General features: G+C 43.8%; 1 protein-coding gene and 1 long non-coding RNA gene across 2 annotated transcripts in view; one reads left to right on the forward strand and one right to left on the reverse strand.

Annotated features, from left to right (window-relative positions):
- Positions 1–20,523, forward strand: part of LOC310660775 — a 206,225-nt gene that overhangs the window by 161,472 nt on the left and 24,230 nt on the right. Inside the window, exon 11 of the long non-coding RNA XR_014503633.1 lies at positions 11,549–11,691. This is a non-coding gene — a long non-coding RNA (uncharacterized lncRNA). The remainder of the gene's footprint in view (positions 1–11,548; positions 11,692–20,523) is intronic.
- On the reverse strand, positions 1,935–6,071 carry FZD1 (frizzled class receptor 1). Its single transcript, XM_083405679.1, has one exon. The coding sequence runs from the start codon at positions 5,591–5,593 to the stop codon at positions 3,815–3,817; it is 1,779 nt and encodes a 592-aa protein (XP_083261805.1). The 5' UTR covers positions 5,594–6,071; the 3' UTR covers positions 1,935–3,814.

Consider the following 20,523-nt stretch of genomic DNA (forward strand, 5'->3'; position numbering starts at 1 on the left):
GTGCTGTTGCATTCGTGTCCAACTTGCAGGCTTCCCATACGCATTTGGCCAGCCACTGGGAGAACTGGACTAGATGGATCATTGGCCTGATTCAGTAAGCTCATCTCATGTGCTTATGCCACTATTTTATTGTTGGCAGCAGCAAGGCACAGGACAGACCTCACCAACCTAGGGCACTCAAGATGTTTTGGACTACAGTTTCCATCAGTGCCAGGGTTGACTAGGGCTGATGTGAGTTGCAGTCCAAAACATCTGGAGAGCATCAGGTTGGTGAAGTGGGTGAATGTTAAGTGAAATAAGTGGATGCTGCACTAGATGGATTGTGGCCTTCCTTTTAATTGAAAATATCAGCTCTTTTTGTAAGCATATTCAAATATCAAAATGCATAACCGTTGGCATGGGAAGGGTCAGGGATAAACTGGTATGGAAATGTTTCAGCGTGGGTTTCACTTGAAAATGAAATGGTAACTGGAAAGTTTGAAACTGTTGGGATAGTGACAAATTCAAATCTGTGTAGCGTAAGACAAAACAGTGAAGTAGCTTATGTACAGTGCTGCAAGCAGGAAGAAGAAATGGAGCAGTTATGTTATGGCTCAGTGGCCAACCCCACCATGGCTAGGCTGCTGTAATGTGGCTGTCAGTAGAGGGGCAACAAAAGCAGAGCCTCAACTGAGCTCTACTTAGTATGAAGTACATTGATTACATAAAAAATCAGGTTATGCTACTGTTGTGTTAAAGGCAGCAGATAGGGATTGTTTTCAGTCCTAGGATTGTTGTAGAAAGACAGCCTTGTGTCTTCGTCTTCAACAAGGCCATGAGAGGGGCATGATGTGCATGAAAAGCATGTACACAAATGTGCAAAAGAAAACAAAAACTGAGCAAATACCATTAACTGGAAAGTCACTCAATGATAATGAAGTTTAAGGTTCAGACACCTCAATAGTCATTCCTTTTAGAGTAAATGGACCCGGCCTTCTCTCATTCCATGCATCATATATGCATTTAGACTCAATATGACTGTTCAATTAAAAATACCTAATGTATTCAGAACTATAAAATTGATCTGATTAGAACAGAACTACATACCAAATGAAATTAAGTGTGGTTGCTTACATAATTTGAGCTGAAATGTTTAAGGTCTTTTTTAACTGTTTTCATTTTTATTCTCTTAAACTACTGCAAAATTATATATATTCTGTTTTTAAAGTTTGTGTGCCATCCTGATCTATATTCTATAAGTTTCTGTACCATTGTGTTATCACATACTTTGCCATTTACTTGGTTTTCTTTTAGTACTATTGGTTATATATAACATTTCCTAAAGTCAGTAAATGCTATTTAAAATGCTATTTAATTAGGAGACTAAAGTATTTATTTTGATCAAAATACTGTATTTTGATCACTGATGAACCACTGTGAAAGAGGATATTTTCTCCCCTACAAAGAACAGAAATAGGCACTTCACCCTTAACCATGTTACTGTTGTAGCCAACTTAAGCATTCTAAATGCATTGCCTAAAGTTGATATTCTGTGAACATAAATTCTAAAAGCAATTTGAGCAGTGTGAAATTTTTCATATATTGGTGTTAAAGGAGCAAGCATGCCACAAAAGAGCACCAAATTGGTATTTTAAAGAAATAAACACTTATAAGCTTTTTATCTTCTGTGACAGAAGAAACAAGTTTTATACCATCAGCTCTACCTCTCATTAACTGTACACAGATCACATTATAGAATTATAGAATTTTAGAGTTGGAAAGGTAGTTCTTTCTGTTTTATGTACATTTAAAGACTGGTTTAAATTAAAGGAAAAGAGGTATACAATGTAGCCTGTTTTTCTTGATGGGGGGAAAAGCACGTACAGCTTTAGTTTTAAAACAGTACAGGGTGCGCATTTTAAATTTTGATGAAGAATGTTAAAAGGACAAGACAATTTTGTACAAAACCTCAATTTATTTCAAAGAAATTAAAAATATGTATTTTATATATATTTATATATAAACTTCTATTCCTCTATAAATATAGTTGATCTTGCAATAGTGAACAGAAAGAAATGCATACCAAATTCACATAGCTATGCATTTTAGGGTAAGGTTAAGTCATGGATAATATTTATGACAGGTGCTTATATAAAAAGAAGTTTGAAACAGTACAATCGGAAGAGCAGCAAGTCTGCTGCTATACAAAGGATTAAATATTAAAAGGTGTTTGCCAGTTAAAATTGACACATCTTGTATAAGCCTGTTAAGGAAATATGAGCCATAACAGTTCAGAGAGAACACAGACCAATCATACACAGGCTCCTTTAGCTTTACATATAAATTACTATATTGAAACATCAGGCTTGTAGATTCTTTGGGGTCTCACACCCTATCATTCAACTGAAATCTATTTTTCTTGGCGGCATAAATCACCATGCCTTTCATTCACCTACTAACAAGAAGGAATTAAAACCCACCAGTTATGAAGATATGTAGAAATGAAATGTCAGTGTTATAAATGCTATGAAAATCTGAATAATCCAAGCTGCAGAGATCTTTTACTGGGTTTATGTCCCCCCTTCTTCTTGGTCATACTGAGTAGGTTTGTAAAAATCGACTCAATAGCGCTTTTCCTGATGGCTCTCTCCCAGCAAACTCATTAAACAGAACAAAAAAATCTATCAAAAGAGCAGGCTATTAAGAAATGGAGTGTCAAAATCACAATCAAAATGCACCACCTCATCCTCACTACAGATTAACAATTACAACCAATGGCCGTATTTCCATAGAAAGTAGAAGCTGCCTCTTGCAGGCTTAAAAAGCAGGCTGCCCATTCCATATATTAACAAAGTTAAGAGAAAAGTTAGCAGTTCTTTAAAATGGTCAGATGTGTGTAAAGGAGCAGCTGGTGAGAAAAATATCACTCCCAACCTTTCAATTTCATCCTTCTTAAAAACAGGTCACACCTTTAGGCAGAGCTTAGGAAACTTTCTCACCAAGAGTTTGGTGGTGGAGAGAAAGTTTTCTTAGGCAAGGGCTAGGCAATACAGTTGGGTAATAATAACATGCAGTTCCCTTTCCCATACTCCTCCCCAGGTGGGGTGGAACAGGTAAAACTGCTTGCTCCTTTATTCCTTCAGGTCATGCTGAGCAGAGATGGGAGTTAAGGCTTTTCCACTCCCTGTCTGTATTTGTCTTGCAGCGCAGATCAAGTCAGCCGTGCAGCCTACCCAGACAATTTTCCTGAAACCATTAATTCTACTGGTATCAGTGGGGCAATTTATAACATATGTCAAATTATGAATCAGTTATCCTTAATCCTGGACCTAAGCAGCTTGACACACAACTATTACCATGACGTGTGGGGTGGGAGGTGAGAAAAGGAAAGCTATTGGGCTCATTTTGGTTCCTATGATATCAGCTTTGCAAATAAAATAAAGAACACTGATTTTCTTTCTCCTTCAGAGAGAAAGGGGGGGGGGGAAGGCTGCAAACTAGTTAAAAAAGTTCTAAATAATTACAAAAGTGAGAACTTTGCAATTTAAATACAAATATACTTACAAAATCTTACAGAGGCTATTTACAACCTCAGATCCACATTCCCAACTTTACAGTAAAATTTAGTCCAGTAGAAGACAAGAGGCAATGGGAATAAGGTCTGCTTCTCCACCAGCACCAACCTCTTTACATCCAGTCCCCTGTGGGCTGGAGAGAAAAGTCATGAGACTTTGGACAGCACCTATGTGACCACTTTCTCCCCTTTACTTTCTGGCTGGGACTGTGAGCAGAGAGGAAGTTCCTTTGCCAGGTGTCTCTGGTTGGTGTGGGAGCTTCACACTGTAGTTTCCCCTTGCTTACTGTTGGTGAGTCTGCTATAGAACTTCCTCCAGGAATTGAGTGTTTTCCCAGACCAGATCCAAAAGCCAGAAGTGATGCCTACAATTAAAGTCATGAGATACTTGATCATAAAGACGGTGAAGTCAGGACTCATGGGCGGATGGTGGTGGTTACTGGGGCAAGGGATGGCATAGCTCTTGCAGCTTTGAGCAAACCAACTCCTTTCCCACTGTTCCCTAAATGCTTGCTCGTAAAAATAGCAGGCAATGACTATGGTAGCAGGCACTGTGTACAGGACGCTGAAGATACCTATCCTAACCATCAGCTTTTCCAGCTTCTCTGTCTTGGTACCGTCGTGTTTCATGATGGTCCGAATTCTGAAAAGGGAGACAAATCCAGCCAGGAGGAAAGAAGTGCCAATGAACAAGTAAACAAACAAAGGAGCCAGCACAAAGCCCCGCAGGGCATCCACATTGTTGATGCCCACAAAGCAGACGCCACTCAGCACATCCCCATCCACCTGCCCCAGAGCCAAGATGGTGATGGTTTTGATAGCGGGCACAGCCCAAGCAGCCAGGTGGAAGTACTGGGAGTTGGCCTCGATGGCTTCGTGGCCCCACTTCATGCCAGCCGCCAGGAACCAGGTGAGGGAGAGGATCACCCACCAGATGGAGCTGGCCATGCCAAAGAAGTAGAGCATCATGAAGAGGATGGTGCACCCTTCCCGCTTCGTGCCCTGCGCCACCGTCCGCGAGCCATCGTCGGAGAAGCGCTCGTTGCACACCACCTTCTCCTCCAGCAGGAACCCTGCAATGTAGGCCACCGCCACCGCCGTGTAGCAGCCCGAGAGGAAGATGATGGGTCTCTCCGGGTAGCTGAAGCGCTTCATGTCCACCAGGTAGGTCAGCACGGTGAAGAGGGTGGAGGCGCAGCACAGCACCGACCAGATGCCAATCCAGGTGCGGGAGAAGCGCAGCTCCTCCTGCCCGAAGTACATGAGCCCGTAGGGGCGCCCGGACTCGCAGGGCGCCCCGCAATCCTTCTCGCCCAGGAAGCGGTAGTTGAGGTAGGAGGGCACCTTGAGCACCCGGGGGCACGTGAACCTGCCCGCCCGCTCCGCCAGGTGGCTCCCTCCGCCCCCGCCTCCTGCCACGCCGCCGCCGCCGGGCCGCAGCTGCGGGTTGCTGGTCCAGAACTCGGGTCCCAGCGAGGGCGTGGGCGTGCCGCGCTCGGAGGTGTTTTGGCCCACGCAGAGCTCCTCGGCGCCGTGCACGGGGAACTTCTCGCAGCGCAGCGTGTCGGGCCACTGGAAGCCGAACTTGTTCATGAGCGCCTCGCAGCCCTGGCGCGCCCGCTCGCACAGGGAGCGGCAGGGCGGCAGCGCCTGCTCCAGCACGGTGCACACGGGCGCGTACATGGAGCACAGGAAGAACTTGAGCTCGGCCGAGCACTGCACCTTGACGAGCGGGTAGAACTGGTGCACCTCCAGGCCCGCGTCCTCCTGGTTGGTGTGGCCCAGCAAGTTGGGCATGATGGTCTGGTTGTACGCGATGTCCGTGCACAGGGGGATGGTGATGGGCTGGCAGTAGCCGTGGTCCGGCACCGAGATGCCCCGCTCGCCGTTGTACTGCTGCTGCTGCCCCAGAGCGGGAAGCATCGGCGCCTCCGTGCACAGCAGCAGTAGCAGCAGCAGCGGCGGGGAGAGAGCGCCGGCCCGGCTGCCCCTCTCCGCCTCGGCCCCGCTGCAAACTTGCCGAGTCCACTTCTCTGCCATACTTCGCCGGGTCCTCTGGCTGCTGCTCCTGCCGCCGCCGCCGCCTCCCTGTCCAGGTCCCTCCTGCTGCTGCTTCTGCCACCGCCTTTCACCTCCTCTCCTGCCAGGTCAAACTTGAGCCTCCTGCAGGGGAGGCTGCAAGGAAGAGGAGGACGGCGAGGGCCACCCCGCGAGCACGTCCCTCCGCCGCGCCGCCAGCGCGCTCTGCTCTCTCTCTTTCTCGCCTGCCAGGCAGAGCGCGCCAGCTCCAGCTCTTGCTGCTGCTGCTACCGCCGCCTTTTCTTCTTCTTTCTCCGCCACCGCTGCCGCCTGACCATTTGTGGCAATCCCTCAAGCCCTCTCTCCCTCGAACCGGTTTCCAGGCGCCCCGCAGTCTGCCTTTCACCAGAAGGGAGGAGCCTTGAAACCGACGCCTAAGTTTTCCCTGCGTCAGGGACCGTCGCCCAACATCACTCCCCGCTTCCAAGCGCAGGAGGAGGCGGAGGTCGTCCGATACGGTTTCTCTCTCTCCGCCCTCCCTCCCGCCTCGCTCCTCCTCCAACTTCTCCTCCAGGACACGAGGGGGAGGGGGGAGGAGGCCAGGCTTGGTGGGTTTTGCCTTAAAAAGAATAGACCCATATGCTGTGTGAGCAGCTAATGAATAGGAGGGAGCAGACAATTGCTTTCTTCCCCTTTCTACGCCTAAAAATTCGGTGGTTCGCATTTTAATAAAATGCAAAAAGGGGGGCAGGAGAAGACTTAAGGCAAGGACGTATGTTTGTGAATTAGAGCAAAGTTTTAGAGCATCGCAACTTGGAGGGAGACGCTCGTTTGCTGAGCAGCTTTCAATAAAACAAAAACGACAAAACCCTCAACCACCAAAAACTCTTCACTTGAAATGATTGTAACCTGACGCAGGGAAGTCTTTAGAGGCGGCCTCTTGGCGCGCCTTACTCAGCGCTCGCTTCCCAGCCTCCCGCCCTTAAATACACTTGTAAAGTCGACATGAAACGATTATGTATTTTTTTTTAAAAAATGAAGCAAACATTAAGTCAGTTTCTTCCCAGAAATTAACATTTAAAATGACAGCTGTTCCCTCCCTCCACCCACCCATCCATCCAAGAACTTACAAAACACATCATTGCTGGAGGGACTGATGTCAGGCTGGGAGGTAAAATTGGGCAAATATCTCAAAGGATTTGAAGACAAAACCAAAATAAAACCAAAATAAAAAACCAGGACCAACTTTTGTGGGCCATTACCTGGGTGGAATTGAGTGTGGCTGGCTTTCAAATAAACATGTGAACATGAGAAGAACCTTTATTCCAGTGGCCCATTTATTCTAGCCAGCAGTGAATCTACATTTTGGGGGCCTTGAAGCTTGAACTGTAACCAGGCCACTTCTCAACCCAGCAACAAGGTCTGGGTAACCACTAGTATCTTCTTCAGTAGGGTTGTTCCATGACAGATCACCACTACTGACTCTCTAACTTTGGGGTTGTTGAAATACAGTAAAAAAACAAAAACAAAAAAACACCCCAGTTTGAATTCTTTGACACAAATTGTGGGTGTATTAGACCCAAAAATGTTAAGCAATGAGGACTAAAATAACTTCTGCCCCCCCCCCCCGGGATTAAGGGTCCTGAACCTTAAGCTTCATTAGTTTCATAGTAGATCTGCCCGAGTCCAGCATCCTGTTCTTCCAGTGACCATACATACCTCTGGGATATCAACAGCAAAACCTGAGCACAAGAGCATTATCCCCTCCTGTGGTTCCTAGACGCTGATATTCTGAAGCATTAGTAACTGGTCATTGGTAATGCTGCATTACCACCTCTGTGGATGCAGAGCATAGCTACCATGCCTCGTAGCCAGTGAAAGCCTTATCCTCCATGAATTTGTCCAATATAGTAGTGCTCTTTTAAAGCCATGCAAGCTGGTGGCCATCACTGCCTCGACTGGGAATGAGTCTCATAGTTTAACTCTGTGCTGCATGAATGCATAACTTCCCAAGCTACTCAAGGTACTCAGGTTACTTTTACTAGAGTTAGGTGGTGCTGTGCCCACTGAATTGCTCATGTTTGATCACTTCCAAGTGTGAGAAACCGCAAAAAAAAATGCATAGCTGAAGGAGAGACAGAGATCTCTCTGTGTTTGATCTGTCAGCCAAAAATTAGAGGTAGTTTTAGCTTTAGTTTCAAAAATACATCCCCCACCCACAAATAAGTGCAAGAATTGGGACTTCAGGCTGATGCAGCAGGTCTCTGATAGCAGTAATGCTACAAGGAGGATAAATTGTCATTATGTTTAGTCACTAGGTGGCACTGGACTTAGTTGTGTTTAGCTGGAATCAGGAGTTTCCTGTTGTTGTTCTTGTTAGAGACAATAGGAAGGTTCAGGCAATTCATGCCACCATTGGCCATGTCTATGGGAGCCATTCCCCTTTGTTGCCCTTGTGTTTAGCCAGCCTGTGAAGGGGCTCTGTAGGCAATGAGCTCTTCGACATAAGAAGGAATTCTGGGCCAATCAGGTGGCACCTTTGCAGTGGGGGAGGGGTACACATGTAGAGCCCCTTCACATGCTGACTGAACATATAAACAAGTCGAATGAAGCCATGGCTTTTGGGATGGGAGGGAGGATGTGCCAAGGACAAAAGATGCACTCAAAACAACTGGTAGCAAAGAAGCTGGTCTGGGAACAAGTGTTACACAATCAAGGTTGTTTCCATACTAATGCTGGTTCCTATAGAAGCAAGTAGTAAGAATCTCTCTCTGTCACTTTCCCACCTTCCACCTCTCAGTACATAGATGTGTAATATCATTTTGTAAGCTTAGTGTTTCACACACATAATCTAAACAATATTTACAATGGCCATACTTGGTGGTCACTCTTATTATTGCCTAGGACTTTCTAACCTCCCACTTCACACTTTTGACAACTTCACTGCTCCACCCAAATGTATTGCCTCATAAATCAAAACACACCTGCTGATCTAGCTTTCCCTTCTGGAAATTGGTAGTGAATTGTATGAATCAAGGTGTAGAGAGAAACAGTTGAGCCATCTCCCTCCCTAAACAAGTCATCGGACTGTAGCAAGACTCCACCCAGTTGGCCAGAAGACATAGTTTGAGGAGTGCAGTCTGCTGGGCAGTAACAGTTGGGGAGATTAAACAAAGACTCCAGATAGCAGCATAACTCTGGTTATGCCACAAGAGAGGAGGACATGTGACTAACAACTGGAGCAGCATCCTGAACCTACCAATTTTCATAAAAAGGAAATAAGGGGGGGTGGGGTGAAGCTCCTAGTCCTCATAGAAAACCTGTAACCATCTGACCAATTTCATCCAAAAAGAGAGAGATCCAAATAAGATTCCTTGGGAGGTAGTTCCAATGGTTCCAAAAGCTGGGCCTTTCTTAACTTGTATCCTAACTCGCCATTTATTTTTAGATCTATATTCTGCACTCATCCAAATATCTCAGGGTGGCTCACAGGATAAAAATACAGGATAGAAGCATGAAATAAATAGTTAAAACATTAACTGCTCCCTTCCACAAACACATTTTAAAGGCCATAGAATACCAATCAGCCAAAGGCCTGGTTGAAGAGGTCCGTTTTTTGCCTGGTGCCTGAAGATGAACCTCCCTGGGGATAGCATTCCACAAACAGGAAGACACATTTAATTTTGACCCTCATACATTTACAGTGGAATCCTAGTGGGCTGTTTTCCAAGGCACTCCTTGGAATTACACATAATTCCATTTCAACTTTCATTTACTTCACCATCACACCATAAGCTTTCCCTTAAGTTCAAACTCTTTCCATTTGCTCACAGAAACCAACTCCCAAGTGAAATCTGAACAGAAACATACACCCCAGTAAAATGTGCTACTACATAAGTTGGATAAAGTAACCTAGGACTCTGCGTCCTGCTTTTAAAATTAATTTGTAGCTTGGGCACCACAGGTTCCTCGGGTTGTCTACTCACTCGAAAGTCCTAGTGAGTTCAGTGGCACTTACTCCAAGGTATGTGCATGTAGGATTGCAGCCTGTCTCGCACAGAAACAAAACAAGCTGGAATCAAGTCTTTTAGGAGAGAATGTCTTCCAGCTTCTGTTTTGACTCTGTTGCAGTCAATAGCTAGAACATTTTTTTCTGTCTTACAGACAGATCTCAGACTAAATATTTAGGCCACTTCCTTTCTCCCAGCAGTGCTGTCCCACATTCAAAAAAGTTACTACCAACATCTAGTTATAATGAATACAGGAAGAAAGGCATCTTTTTGAAATAGCATATCATTACCTATCTAGTTTATCTGGTTTTTTAAATAGTAAAAAATCTGTAATACACTAACTCCTGGGTACTTGAAAATTCACAGTGCAGGACATTCTGTGTTGAGAAAATGAATATATTTAAATGATTGCTGGATCTCTTTCAGATATAGCATACATATATTGTATGTAATTATTGCTGATATTCTTTTGGGCCAGCTCTCCTTCCAACAGAGCAATCTCATGCATGTTTACTCAAAAGTAAGTTTCATGACATTCAGTGGGACAGACTCTCTAGTAGATGTGTTTAGAATGGAAAAGCTAAGCTGTAGTCCTGGAATAAGCTCCATGTGGCTTACTACTGAGTAGATATTCATATGATTGCTCTGTTAATTCCCCCCTTTTAATTTGCACCCACAATTAATCAGATACATATACAATCAGATTTGCACAAATTCCATTGCACATGCGGGTTTGCCTCAGTCATTCTAATATGTGAAAAAACTTTATGACAATCTACTTCCTTTTAGTATGTAGCCATTGAAATGAATGGAAAAGTAATGATTTATTGAGGAGCCTCATGTGTGTTGCAACACCTGCAAATGGAAGGTATTTCTAAATCTGCTTTTTGAGCAACCTAATTCTTCCTTAAACAATAGCGCTTTTTCAGATTTATATCTGAATATTTTAAAAATAAAACTCATGAGTTTAGACCACCTCAGCAAACATCATTTTCACAACGGGAGAGACCAGACATTGTTTGCACACATGGGACTTCTTAAATGGTTCACAACAATAATTAATCACTGTTGGGGTTAAATAAACTTTTTAAACTTTTCTTATAACTCACTACAATTTCAAGGTACTGGAAGGCAATCCTACACTGGTATGGTCCTAACTATACTGTTCATAGTACAATGGAAACACTTTGTTTGCTTTGTGGAATTACAAATTCAGGTTACTAAATTAATTCTGAACACTTCTGCTAAACAAGAGGAACACCATATTTTAAAAATGGACAGAAACCTGGTAAACAGAGCTGAAGTTTGGTCCAAGGAGAGCCAATGCAGGATAGAGTCTTGGACCAGGGATATGTGGCTTCAAATCCACCCAGTCAACCCTCACTGGGTCCTTCTCTTTTTCTCACCCTAACCAGGTTTTCAGGGTTGTATGGATTAAATGAGGCAGGTACATGTATGATGCCCTGAGTTTCTTGAACAAAAGGTAGAACTAAAGTGTAATAAATACAGTACTGAGATTGGATGTGGGTTCAAAACTTGCTCATAAAGTCATGGATGGCTTTGTACAAAAGATTTTGTCTCCAAATCAGTTCCTTACCTTTTACATTGCAGCTACTGTTGGAGCAGACACATCATAAGATTGATGAATGGTATAAGTTTTTTGTTTAAGTGCTTGACATTGATTGGTGGAGAGCAGGGACTTTGTCCTTTGTTACAGATCACCCTAAAAGTTTGTGATAGGACAATTTGAAAATTACAAGCAAAATCAAAATCTAGACTGATTTGAAAAACCTTTGTGTAATTTAGAATGAAGTGTGAACTTGCTGATATATCTGGTCACGTTGACTCAGGTCTGAAGGAAATTAGCATCTAGGATTGTTACAGTGTGTGCTTAGCATGATGGGACAATATCATTAAGGCCTACACCTTTCCTTCTTTCTTTTTCTCTCTCTTATGTGACTTAAAGGCACAAAGACCAAGTCTTGCTACACACTGAGATGAAGTGCCTAGCTCTGTATTCAAGACGATGAATTGAAAAAGTGGAGTTTAAGTAGGGGAGCTTTTCAGCCAGAAGAATTTGAACAAGAGTTTGGCCTGCAGCCTGCCAAGGTAATACTTCTATTCTACTACCTACTCTAAGGATTGTGTCAAAACAATCATCGAGGGCTGTCTTTGAGGGGAGGTGGAGGATGTATAAACAAGATGAATTAAGGTGCTACTGACACCCTTCTTGTTTGGGAGTCGGTGTGAGGTGGACAATGGGACTGTGCTGGTTGTGACGGATGTTAAAATACTTCACAGAGAGTAAAAAAATATCAGAACTCTGCAAGGATTCCAGGAATTAGTGCTGAATTAGAAGCTAGCCAATAAGTGGCCATTTCAAAAATGCAGCACATTAATATAGTGAGGTAAGGTTGCAGCAGGGCCTTTTCATTTGTGGCACCCAGCCTCTGGAAATTAGGATGACCGACTCTTATATAATTCAGTGCCAAATAAAGGCATTTAGTTTTCTAAATGTTTTCTCAGGCATTTGGTAGGTGTTGTTGTTGTTGTGAGTTTGGCCAGCTTGACCATGGTGACCAAGTGTTCAGGGATCTGAAAATCCTCACCACATGTTCTCACTACATTTTTATTTATTTTATTCACGTATTAGATCTTTAGACCCTTTTTGCTAAAGGTCCCAAAATGGTTTTCAGCGATACAGATTAAAACCAGGTACAGTTTAAAATTAAAACAAATATTTTAAACAATACAGGATAGGGCAGCCTAAAACCTCAGGGCAGGTAAATGAAATGTGTAAAGGAAGGATAGGACCAGAACTACGTTTCCTGGAAACGGCCATTTACCTGCAGCCGTGGAGCCCTGTGGTAGTGTGAAACAGCAGCTTTGAAGTTTGCACAAATGCAGTTTTTTACCTAGAATTAGCCAGAAACAGGTATGCAACCTTGTGGGAGGTGGTGATGGTGGAGAGATACATGTTTTCTGGATCTCTGTTGCATCTTTGCTTCCAATGGATTCTGCTCATACAGACATCAGCACTATCTATCGCCCAAAGGAATCAAAATCCCAGAGTCACAAACAATCACACAGCTTTTTTTAAACTCACCAGAACTCAGTTCTGGCACCTCTCAGGTGAGTTCCTGCACCTCTCAAGTGGGCACCATTGTTGTTCTAAGAAAATGAGGGTAGTGTTCATGGTGAGTTCCGGCACCTCTTTCTTGAGTGGTGTGTGTGTGTGTGTGTGTGTGTGTGTAAACAAAAAACTTTAAGAGTTTCATTGATACTTAGAAACAAGGCGTACTCCAGATCTGATTAATTACAAAGGCCCATTTGACAAGTGACCTTCATTTGACCGTCTCTTACTGTATTGGTCATGGCTTTTCCGGCACTCATCAAAAAATCTTGTGCAGCACGTTGGCTGGGATCTCTAAGGAGTTACTTTAGATGCACCCAATGGTTGTGGGCATGCTCAATGGGATTTTGTACTTGCCCATTTTGAATGGCAGACACCCTCCTCCCCAATGCCACAAGCTGCTCCCCAAAGCCCCCTCCATGTGGTTGAGTATCATATCCAAAGTTCCACTGGACAAAAAAAAATTGCCTGGCATAGTACTCTAAATCTCGGCCATGATGGTGTACTGTGGTTTGGATTGACGTGAGACGGGGGGGGGGGGGGACCAGGCAGGCTGGCTTGTGGATGGTTCTGTGCTTCTAATTTTAGGGGAGGGGGGTTTCTTGTCATTTGGCTTGGATAAATAAACTGTGATGCATACCATGAGTTTTATTTACTTTTGTTTATTTACAAGGATTTTTATATACTGCCTATTGCAATCCACCTCAAGGTGGTGTAGATGTTGGTAGTGATCCCCACTGATCAGAGAGGTGGTTGCTGTGTTGCTAGGTGGGCCTAGCAAAATATATATAGTTGCCCTAGAAATCAGGTTTACGGCAGTCGTTTTTGCATTTGGTTGGACATTAATTACCATGCAAACTAAAAGCAAGCAAATCCTCATGCCTCATCAGGTGCGTGCAGAATCTTCAACATTTTCAAATGATAGACTAATAGCAAAATACAATTATTGAGATTGCCAAAGCACCTTGCCCCAGAAAATATGAAAGTGCCGTGTTCAAAGCACTTGGAAAATAAACTCCCATTCTTTACAGCCCCGTCGTCCCTATGGGATTTGGCATAAGACAGACTAGAAAATTTCTAAGAAATGTCAGGTTTCCTTTGCTGGCATTTTTTCTTTATATTATTATTACTTTGTTCTGAGCAGAAACAACTTGGGCTCAAAAGGTAAAATTCATTGACTGTAGATTTTACTAAATGCGAGTTTAGTTGTGCAAGCAAAGAGAAGCGGAGAGTGTACTAAATATGACTACGTTTTACAATCCCTTTCTTCCCTCTTCTCCTTCTTCTACATTCCTCCCTCCCCCCCTCCTTTTTTTTGATAAGCACTTAAGAGAAGCCCATTCACTGGAAGCTGCCAATTCTTTTATTTACAATAAGAACAGATTGGGGAGACTAGAGAAAATGTGTGTGGCAAATTAGGGTGAACTCAGTGGCCTGAATTTTAAATGTGAGGGAGGAAATATATATGAAGGGATCTTTCCATGCACTCCTCCCCCTCCCCCCACCTTTTCTTTCTGAAACTGTCCTAAAGCCATTATCATAGTTGAATACTTTGCATAATGGAAAACACAGTCACCTCAGATCTTCTTTTGCATGACAAACTCTTGATTAGAAAAATAATAGAATGGAAATGGAATTGGTGTTTACTATGGATGGCTGGAGAAAAGAACCCAGCATTAAAAGCAACAAGGGCAAGAGAAAAGGAGAAAACGCTCGACATCCCGGCGTATGATACAGACAGATGACTGAGTCTTTTCACAACAATATAAGCTTGTTTATAGTCAGGCCCTGGAGGCTGAGAAAAGTAGGGAAATTGATTTTAAAATAAATAAATAAGCAAACCCTACAATGAGAATTCTTTACCCCTAAAAACGGAACAGAAACTTTTATTCATAGATCCAAATGTATGACTCTCCCTATCTGGAGAGAAAAACAATTCATGAACCGCATTTTAAGTGTACTGACAATGAACCAGAAAAGAAGAGAGTGAGTGGTGTTTAGTGAATTAGACCAGTTGCCCATTTAGCCCCATACTACCTAAGTGGGTGAGTAGCAGCCATGCTACGTACAACTCAGCACCTTGGACAGATACCCTTTCTAGCTCAACTACATCCCATCTCAAGGTAGTTCCATACAGTACTGGTAGTCTGGCGGGGCACCCTTTTTTCCCTGTCAAGGATCAAATGCCAATTGTGGGCAGGGCTGAAGCCAGTTATGGGTGGGGACTCCTCTCTCTGTGTTTCTGATGCCGCCTCCTTTCTTTCTTCTTTCTTCTTCTCTTTTTACATCTTTCTCTACAACCAACAGCTTGCTGAAGGATGGATGACCGGGCAACAGAATGTTAGGCCGTGACCCACCTGTGGCCCACATAAATAGCTGATAAATTCACATGGCATTAGGGGTGGCAGCAAAGGGTTCTGTGTGGCAGGGATGGGGAATAGGTGCCCCTTACAATTCATCAGTATTGGGTACATGCATAAATTACAATGCATCAGGTGAACCCACTGCTAGGGACTGAAACAGCCAGCTCTGGAGACCTGGCAGCTGCCTTAGGATGCCGGGTGCTGGGCCTCGCTGTTTGTCTTGGCTACAAATCCTGAAGGACCTCCGCACCACGGCCATCTTGCCTTGTGGCACTGCTGTTTGTGGCAAGAGTGACACTTGAGCCCCAAGCCACAGGTTGTCCAACTGGAGGCAAGGCTACCAGACACAGCAGGGCTGCTGGAGAAGGCAGTCATAAATTAGTGGTTGGGAAAGGCAAGAGTGAGCCAGAAGCTGCTGAGCTGGACCCATCCTTGGTGCACCTGATGGCTGGGTCTGCAGCATTAGTTTTTGCTTTGCTTTGTTTTGAAAGAAGGATAACAAAGTCAGCCACGGCACCTTCAGCAAACACAGCTGACATGTTTGAGTCTCTAGACTTTTTCTTCCTCACAAGCAAGCTGATAAGAGATGCTTTTCAGCTGGCTTTTTCTCCCACTTCTCCCCCTCCTTTTCCCTTTGCCTCTACTCTGTCTGACCCAGGAAAAACAAACAAACAACAAAACAAAATCCCATAAGAAAGGGCAAGAAGTTCTGAGATCTGCAACATGGTTATTGTTACTAGGGAAACGACTTCCTTCGCCGTCTTGTGTTCAGCGGCTCCGGCTGACTTCTCCCCCCCCCCCCCCCCCCAGTCTCAGGCAACAATGCAAAGAGAGTGGCACAAAGGGAGAGGCAGATCCATATGGCCTTATGTATTCCCATACATGTGTCAGCCCCACTTTCAGGAGCTGAAATGTTGCCCTTTTATAAAGCGAGCTTAATTATATTTAATAAACTTGAAGACTGTGTGAGGCAGAGCAGTGAAGAAGTCTCCTTCCCTTGTGCCATAATTTTTCACAGTTTGGTGGGGGAAGGAAGAATGTGTGGTATATAAGCTCCAGGTTTGATTACTGTAATGAGCTTTAAATGGCGTTGCCTTTGAAGGCAGTTTGGAAACTGTATCTGATGCAGAAGGGCAAGTGGCCAGATTGATGGCTGAAACCAGAAAACAGATCATGTAGCACTTATCCTGGCCTGGCTGCCTATACATTTTGAGACCGCAGTACTTGACAGAACACTTCTACCACCATGACCCTGGTTGCAACCTTAGGTCAATCCCTGAAGCCCACTTCCAGGTGCCTTTCCAAGGGTGGTTCAGAGAGTGGTGACAAAGGGCCTTTTCAGTAGTGGCCCCCTATATGTGAAAAGCTTTTCAGCACTTGGTAACGACATTCCTCTCCCCCCAAGCACCTGATGAGATATGGGAGTTGCTTTCTGCCTGCCTTAGTTGATTATCCCTGATACTTTTTATCCAGTAGCGTAGCATGCTGTGACTGTGGTATCATTTTATATTGTTGTCTTGTATGGATTTTTGTGTGTAATTTAATCTACTGCACGATGCCTTGAGTCTTTTTTAGAAATAGGTGCCTACGAATTTTAATGAACTTAAACTGCAGCAAAACCATATCTTCAGGAAGAGTGGCATATAGATGCGCAGAGTGAGCAGGAGCTCCAGGAAGCACCTCCTGCGGCTCCCCCCCCTTAAGCTGCGATTGTCTAAAGAGAGCAAGGGCCAAGCCACCTGCTTTGCCTGTGCTTTGAGACATGCCGTCTTAGAGCAAGTGAGAGAAGCAGATGTCACTCCACTTCCACCCCCTCAAATGAATTCACATTTCCACCAGAAAAGAGACCTAGGTGCACTATAAGAGGAACTTTCCTGACAATAGGTAGTATCCACAAATTCTACAGGAAAAATGTCATGTCTGTTGCTAAGAAGAATGAACAGTGGGACATTGGGGTTAGAGGCCAGGGTAATTGAAATTTGACCTGTACAACCATTGCTGTAAATCATGGCTCTTACGGTTTACTGTAAGTACATATGGCTAAGCTGAACAACCCGTTGGCGAGTAAATATTGGCAGAAACACATTTTTTGGCAGCTGGTTCAAATATGCATGTGCAAGCCAAACATACAGCCAAACAAGGAAGTGTCATTGCCATGCTACAAATAAACAAATCAAAATGTGGGGGATATTTGACCCTTCAGATACTTCTGAACTACGACTTCCATCGTCCCTGGCTAGTGGCCTTGCTAGGTGGGACAGATGGGAAATGTAGGTTATCAGCATCAGGAGAGCCAAAGGTACCTCACCCCTGAAATATATGAAAGAGCTTAAGAGACAACTGTTTCAGTTTTCTAGTGTGGAATGATACTGGCATGCGTATAGATCCCCCTGTTCCTTTCTTCCATCCCAGGTGGACAGTCTTCTGGGAAAACAGAATCCTCTCCACAATGAAACACGGGGATGCATCTGGACAATAAGTTAGATTAAATTAGTTCCCCCTGTATCAGTTGGGTTTCAAGTTAACTAGCAAATCAGGGCTAAGTGAAGCCTGAATGATAACAGTGAGAACTAAGTTAAACTAACTAGGAGCACAGGAAGGAACATTGGCAAGCTGCCTTATACTGAATTAGACCTTTGTCTACCTAGCTCAGTATTGTCTGCACTGTTTGGCAGCAGCTGTCCAGGATTTCAGACTGTGCTCTCATCCAGCCTTACCTAGAGATGCCAGGAATTGAATTTAGGACCTTCTGTAGACAAAGCACATGCTATGGCTCTTCCCCATAAACATCATCTAAAACTGAGCCTGGATCTAGTCCCAAGTTTCCATTTGGCTTTCAAGTTATGCATTTCTGGATCCACCAAGCTACCTTTTTAGATTAGAAGCATTTACATGTAATAGTAGAGTCAACAGCAATAGTTCATTTTACAAAAATAAATAAATCACAAACTGCTTAATATAACCAGTTTCCATGTACAATTTTTAAAAAATGAAATATATCCAGTAAAGTAAAAGATAACACAGGGTGATATTCAATGTTAGTCACACTTATAGAGTAGACCAATTGGGCCAGCCTTGTTGGCAGAAGACCCATACAGACTTTTTGCTTTTGCCAGCGGAACTCCCCCACTTCCTCTTGTGCACACACATGCTTCCCCAAAAATAGGCTCTAGAGCTCAGGAGAACCCCCAGAAGAATGCAAGGGGGAGGAGGGAGGAATCATTCGGTTCAGCAAATTGAAAAGCTTGTGCAGACAGAATGATTGGAAGAGTGCAGTGTTGAATAGCACCCATTGAAATCAATGTACCTTAATTCTACAGCTTTCAATGGTTTGTTTTGAGTATCATTAAAGTTGGATATCACCCATGCTTCACAGCTCTGTATTGACCAACAAAATAATGCATATATGAATAATTTCATTCATATTTATAATCTGAATTGTCATGCTCTCTGATGCTGTCCTTGTCTGGGTCAGAGCATACTATTTTATATGTACACCAGGCTAACCCTGGGAAATGCTTGCTACTGTTAAAAGAAACACTTCAATATATGAACAACTTCTCAAGGGATGCAAGTCAACAGACTTTGCATCCCTCCAAACTAAAACAATTGGCCTCTCAGGATTGTAGATATTAGCATCTCAATTTAGAAGTACATTTTCTCAAGCAGATACATTATTGGTCTGTGGGGAAGCTTTTAAAAGATGACTTAGGGTGTTATTTTGAATTCTGAGTTTATATTATACCCTACCTTACCTTGGTGAGCAACAAAGCAAAAAAAAAGTGTGTGAACCTCAAACTACCAGTAAGTGACATATTAAAATATGGCGTCTTTTCAGGCGTCTGTAAATATCAATGTCAGTCAACACTACCACTTTTCAATAAATATACAGTGGTACCTCGGGTTACATATGCTTCAAGTTACATACGCTTCAGGTTACAGACTCCGCTAACCCAGAAATATTACCTCGGGTTAAGAACTTTGCTTCAGGATGAGAACAGAAATCGTGCTCTGGCCGCACAGCAGCAGCAGGAGGCCCCATTAGCTAGTGGTGCTTCAAGTTAAGAACAGTTGCAGGTTAAGAACGGACCCCCGGAACGAATTAAGTACTTAACCTGAGGTACCACTGCATTAAATTTGCAGTGCAAAATGAAGAGAAACAAACATTATATAATAACTATCCAAAGAGCATAATCACTGTGTGTCAGCATAATATAAAAGCCTTTAAAAAAATAGCTAAAAAGGCTGTTTTATAAATTATCAGACTTACCAAAGCCAAATAAACATGTACGTATACACCCACCCACACCCCTTGTACTAAAGACTGGTAACCCAGGACTGCCATTGCACACAATAAAACAAACCTGGTACATTTGCTTTTTAATAATAATTTAGTATTGGGAGTCTATTCCATTCTTTTGAGCAAAATATTGAGGATGAGCTTGATGGAGTGTAAGGTATCAATGGTTCCTTGTTGTGACAGCTATAAACTATGTCTGGTGGAGGAGGCAGTATGCCTCTGAATATCAGTTGCTCAAAATCACAAGAGGGGAGAGTGTTGTTCCACTCGGGTTGTGCTTATGCCAGGTCCCACTGGCACCTGGTTGGCTTGTCGGGCATAGGATGCCGGGCTAGAGGGGCCTTGGGTCTTACCCAACAGGGCTCTTATGTTTTCATAAGACTGAGAATGAAATCAAAGATGTGTGCTTGGGAGAAAGCTCTTGATTTCTCCTTCTCAGCTGTAAATCAGTGTTTTTGTTTTAATGTGGTGCCGCCTTCTGTTGCTGCATGGTTCCAGAGGCATACCTAGGCTCCCTTGGCAAGGAGCTGTATGGGCGCCTCTGAAGCTGGACCAGAAACTTGGCTTTTCGTTGCCTTTTGCACTCCACCAGAAGTGTACCTAGACTCTTCCTTCCCTCTGAGCTCTGCTCTCACCCTTCTGATAGGGCTGGTGGGCTTCTAGGGAGGGGGCCCCACAGGGCAACAGCCCACACCAATGACTGGATTCCTTCACTGAGGCACCCAGAGAAATCTGTGCACCTCGCCTGGCCACCCAGGTAACGGAGGGGCAGCCCCAGATGGGCAGGCTGGCTGGCTCCTAGACACTCTGAGCCAGGGCAGGAGTGACAATTTTTGCACACACCCACACCCAGGCCTTGTCAGGAGCCAATTTGGTCCAACCCTATGTGTGCCCTTGCATGGTGCTACATTAAAAAAGCACTGAATTCTACCAGAGGATTGAAAGAATGAGGAACACACTGGGAATGGGCCTGATGCCTTCTGGGTTGTATCAAGTGGTAGTTGTACTCAGTGTAGACCTACTGAAAAGACTAGATTAATTCAATTGATTTTCAATAGGTCTGCTGTGAGTAGAAACATAGTTGTATACTGGGTAGGGTTGGATAGGACTGAACCGATCCATCAGAACTCCTCTTATATTCTATA

This window comes from Podarcis tiliguerta, assembly GCF_965153285.1.
Source record: "Podarcis tiliguerta genome assembly, chromosome: 12".
NCBI classification, from domain to species: Eukaryota; Metazoa; Chordata; class Lepidosauria; order Squamata; family Lacertidae; genus Podarcis; species Podarcis tiliguerta.

Bases quoted from the DNA above. Each gene is read 5' to 3' on its own strand.
- FZD1 (XM_083405679.1), bottom strand. From the start codon at position 5,593: ATGGCAGAGAAGTGGACTCGGCAAGTTTGCAGCGGGGCCGAGGCGGAG.